The sequence below is a fragment of the Neovison vison genome, chromosome 7, assembly GCF_020171115.1.
Source record: "Neovison vison isolate M4711 chromosome 7, ASM_NN_V1, whole genome shotgun sequence".
Classification (NCBI taxonomy): Eukaryota; Metazoa; Chordata; class Mammalia; order Carnivora; family Mustelidae; genus Neogale; species Neogale vison.
Window position 1 is genome coordinate 191,782,613 of NC_058097.1, and position 4,399 is coordinate 191,787,011.

The 4,399-nt window shown below is 37.6% G+C and overlaps 1 protein-coding gene across 1 annotated transcript; it reads left to right on the forward strand.

Moving 5' to 3' along the window:
• Positions 1-326: 326 nt before the first annotated feature.
• Positions 327-1,256, forward strand: LOC122914368 (olfactory receptor 4C16-like). Its single transcript, XM_044260991.1, has one exon. It carries the CDS (start codon positions 327-329, stop codon positions 1,254-1,256), a length of 930 nt encoding a protein of 309 aa, XP_044116926.1.
• Positions 1,257-4,399: the final 3,143 nt, after the last annotated feature.

The window sequence follows — 4,399 nt, forward strand, 5'->3', positions numbered from 1 at the left end:
TATCTTTTAAACTTATATTCATCAAATTGGAAAAATTAATCAGAATCACTTAAATGCTACAAGTTTGTATCCAAAGAGTGCTCTAGGGAGACATAACCTTCACAAGATTGTTGAGACTCATAATGACCTTATGAATTGATCATTAAAAATGAAGGAAAAAAACTATTGAGGTGACTTGTAGAAACTCATTCCTAAAATATTAATGATGAGGAATATTTAGTTTGCTGGAAATATTCCATAAAATCACACATCACACCATGAATTAATTCCTTTATTTTTTGCAGATCAACACATTTGTACTCAAGCATCTCCTAATTGAAGAAACCATGCAGCTGAATAATGTGACTGAATTCATTCTGCTTGGCTTAACCCAGGATCCTGTTAGAAAGAAAATAGTGTTTGTCATTTTCTTGCTTTTCTATTTGGGGACGTTGCTGGGTAACTTTCTGATTATTACTACTATCAAGACCAGCCAGACACTCGGGAGTCCAATGTACTTCTTCCTTTTCCATCTATCTTTATCTGACACCTGCTTCTCTACTTGCATAGCCCCTAGAATGATTGTGGATGCCCTTTTGAGGAAGACCACTATCTCTTTTAGTGAGTGCATGTTACAAGTCTTTTCACTACATTTCTTTGGCTGCTTGGGGATCTTCATCCTTATCCTCATGGCTGCTGACCGCTATGTGGCCATCTGTAAGCCTCTGCACTACACAACCATCATGAGTCGAAGGGTCTGTGCTGTTCTAGTGGCTATGGCCTGGGTGGGGTCCTGTGTGCATTCTTTAGCTCAGATTTTTCTTGCCTTGAGTTTACCTTTCTGTGGTCCCAATGTGATTGATCACTATTTTTGTGACTTGCAGCCCTTGTTGAAACTTGCCTGTGCGGACACCTATGTGGTCAACCTACTGTTGGTGTCCAATAGTGGGGCCATTTGTACAGTGAGTTTTGTCATGCTGATGTGTTCCTATGTTATTATCTTGTATTCTCTGAGAAACTACAGTGCTGAAGGGAGGAGAAAAGCCTTGTCCACCTGCATCTCTCACATCATTGTGGTCATCTTGTTCTTTGGTCCTTGCATATTCATATACACACGCCCTGCAACCACCTTCCCCATGGATAAGATGATAGCTGTGTTTTATACACTTGGAACACCTTTGATCAATCCTTTAATTTACACATTGAGGAATGCAGAGGTGAAAGATGCCATGAGGAAGTTATGGAAAAAGAAGTTAATCTTAGATGACAAAAGATAATATAGTATTGCAAAGTTTTCTTCATAGTTTGGATTTTTCTAGAAGTCCATTGAGAATCCTATCTTTTTACTGTGGTGTTAACATCATCAAGGGGCATGAGAATTCATTCCTTCAAGAATGAACATGTAGGGGTACCTGGGTGGCTCAGTGAGTTAAAGCCTCTGCCTTCAACTCAGATCATAATCCCAGGGTCCCGTGATCTATCCCCACATCAGGCTCTCTGATCAGCAAGGAGCATGCTTCCTCCTCTCCCTGCCTACTTGTGATCTCTGTCTATCAAATAAATAAATAAATAAATAAAATCTTTAAAAACAAAAAACAAAACAAAAGATGAATGAACATGTACACTGGTTAGTGTTGAGCCATTTTCATGTACAGAAGAGACAGCACCAGGTACAGACATGTCAACACACATGGCTTAGATATTCACTGCTGTGTCTCTAACTCTCTTGCCTGTCTAGCATGGTTCTGGTTTTGTCCTAGTGTTTTCCTTGCCCTTCTTCATGTTGTTTTGTGGTGTCTCTGTTTATAAGTTATGTTTTATTTCCTTATATCCACAGCTTGGCAGGCTTTTCCTCCTTCAAATGACTTCTTTTGTGTTAGACACTTCAGTCACATCAAGTCTGATCATGGAGCTTCAACTTGGTTGTTCTTCTTGGTTGACTGAGCAGAAAGCACTAGATTCAAATAATTGTAAAATCTTCAAGTTTTAAGGGACACGCTAATACCTAGGTAACTCTCTTTTATTTCTTGGGGTCATACTTCAAATTCTTCTAATATTTATTTAGGTTCTTCTAGAAGAGTGGCAGAAAGTAGTGTAAATATTTACCATTCTGAAGAGATATTTTTACCTTGGGTTGTTTCTCATAGTTGGGGTGGTACTCTTTGTATTCTTTTTGTAAAAACTTTTTGCTTCTACAATGAGCACTTCTAATTTGGGGGAAGCATTAAGTTTTTCTTGGGTCATACAAATTATAAAATTTTATTTATACTTTTGGGTTATTATGATTGTAGCTTACATGTCCCAAATTAGGTAGATATATTCATGTGGGCTATAGGTAAAGCATACAAGAAGTCAATGGTTGAAATAAGGAATTTGAATGTGATAACTGATAATATTAAAACTCACCAGGGACTTTTTAGGCTTTGAAACAAACACATTGCAAATTTGGTTTATTTAAGTGAGTTTTAATGTCATCTAGAAAAGAGGGTGACTTGAGAGACATCAAGGTATTTGGATAAAAACTTTATTTATGCAGTGGTGAGGGATATCACCTTTAGTCACCGTTGATCAACATGGCAGTATTGAATTACATGATCCCTAAGAATCTTTCTGATTTCAACCTATTTTATTATTTGCACTTCTAAAAATTTAATTTAATTTAATTTGTTTTCAATGTTCCAAACTTCATTGTTTATGCACCACTACCAGTGCTCTGTGCAATACATGCCCTCCTTCATAATTACCACCAGATTCACCCCTCCCCTCCAAAACCTTCAGTTTGTTTCTCAGAGTCTGCCGTCTCTCATGGTTTATCTCTACTTCCAATTTCCCCCAACTCATTTCTCCTCTCCATCTCCCAATGTCCTCCATGTTATTCCTGATGCTCCACAAGTTAGTGAAACCATATGATAATTGACTCTCTCTGCTTGACTTATTTCACTCAGCATAATCTTTTCCAGTCCCATCCATGTTGATACAAAAGTTGGGTATTAATTCTTTCTGATAGAGGCACAGTAGTCCACTGTATATATGGACCATATCTTCTTTATCCATTCATCTGATGACGGGCATCTTTCCACAGTTGGCGATTATGGTCATTGCTGCTGTGAACATTGGAGTAGAGATGGTGCTTCTTTTCACTACATCTGTATCTTTGGGATAAATACCCAGTAGTGCAATTGCAGGTCATAGGATAGCTCTATTTTTTTTTCAAAGATTTTATTTATTTATTTGAGAGAGATCACAAATAGGCAGAAAGGCAGGAAGAGAGAGGAAGAAGTAGGCTCCCCACTTAACAGAGAGCCTGATATGGGGCTCGATCCCAGGACCCTGGGATCATGACCTGAACCAAACGCAGGGGCTTTAACCCACTGGGACACCCAGGTGCCCCAGTAGCTCTATTTTTAATTTCTCAAGGAATCTCCACACTGTTTTCCAAAGTGGCTGCACCAGCTTGCATTCCCACCAACAGTGTAAGAGGGTTCCCCTTTCTCCACATCCTCTCCAACACGTGTTTACTGTCTTGTTGATTTTGGTCATTCTACCTGGTCTAAGGTCATATCTCAATGTGGTTTTGATTTGAATATCCCTGATGGCTAATGATGATGAACATTTTTTATGTGTCTGTTAGCCATATAGAAAATTAAAATGAATATTTTTGTTTACCTGGAACATGTCTTTTATTTATAAATTACTAAACTATATCAAAATTGCTAAGTTTGTATTAACTTTATTGTACCAGGAATATTAGAACTTCTTAATTTGAGGGGCACCTGGCTGGCTCAGAAGTAGAGCATATGACTCTTCATCTCAGACTTGTGATTTTGACCCCTGTGTTGGGTGTGGAGCCTACTTAAAATAAAAATTAAAAAGAAAAAAAAATTATCTTGAAAAAAAATAATCTATTTCTCTCTGTGGGAATGGAATATTATAAATTGCACAATGAACACTAGTGACATACAAGCATCATTTTTTTTCAGATTCAGAATTCATCCATCTCAAGCAGTTTATCATTGATCACATTTGCTGATTTTCCTCTTGCAACGGTCACACTTCAGTAGATCTTAGTTGGCAGGGTTTTAGTTGATGTCCTCTTCTATTTCAAGACAAGGCATATATGAAAAGGAGCGTATGTTGGATCTAATTTAGGTACCTCCCCAGAGACATTATATTCAAAATATATCCTAGATATGCTTCTGATATGGAGTTCCTGTGGTTGCTGTTACCATGTGTATTGTCAATAGAGATTATGGTCTAATTTCAGTTCAGAATTTTGTGATAAAGATAGTGGAACTGCCAACATGATGGAATGTGCAAACTCACCAGGATTTTTTTTTTTTTAATGTCAGTATCTTGATAGGGAAAGAATAGGACTCTGACATCTACAGTAGACATAGTTGTGTGGGTAAGAGAGAGAACA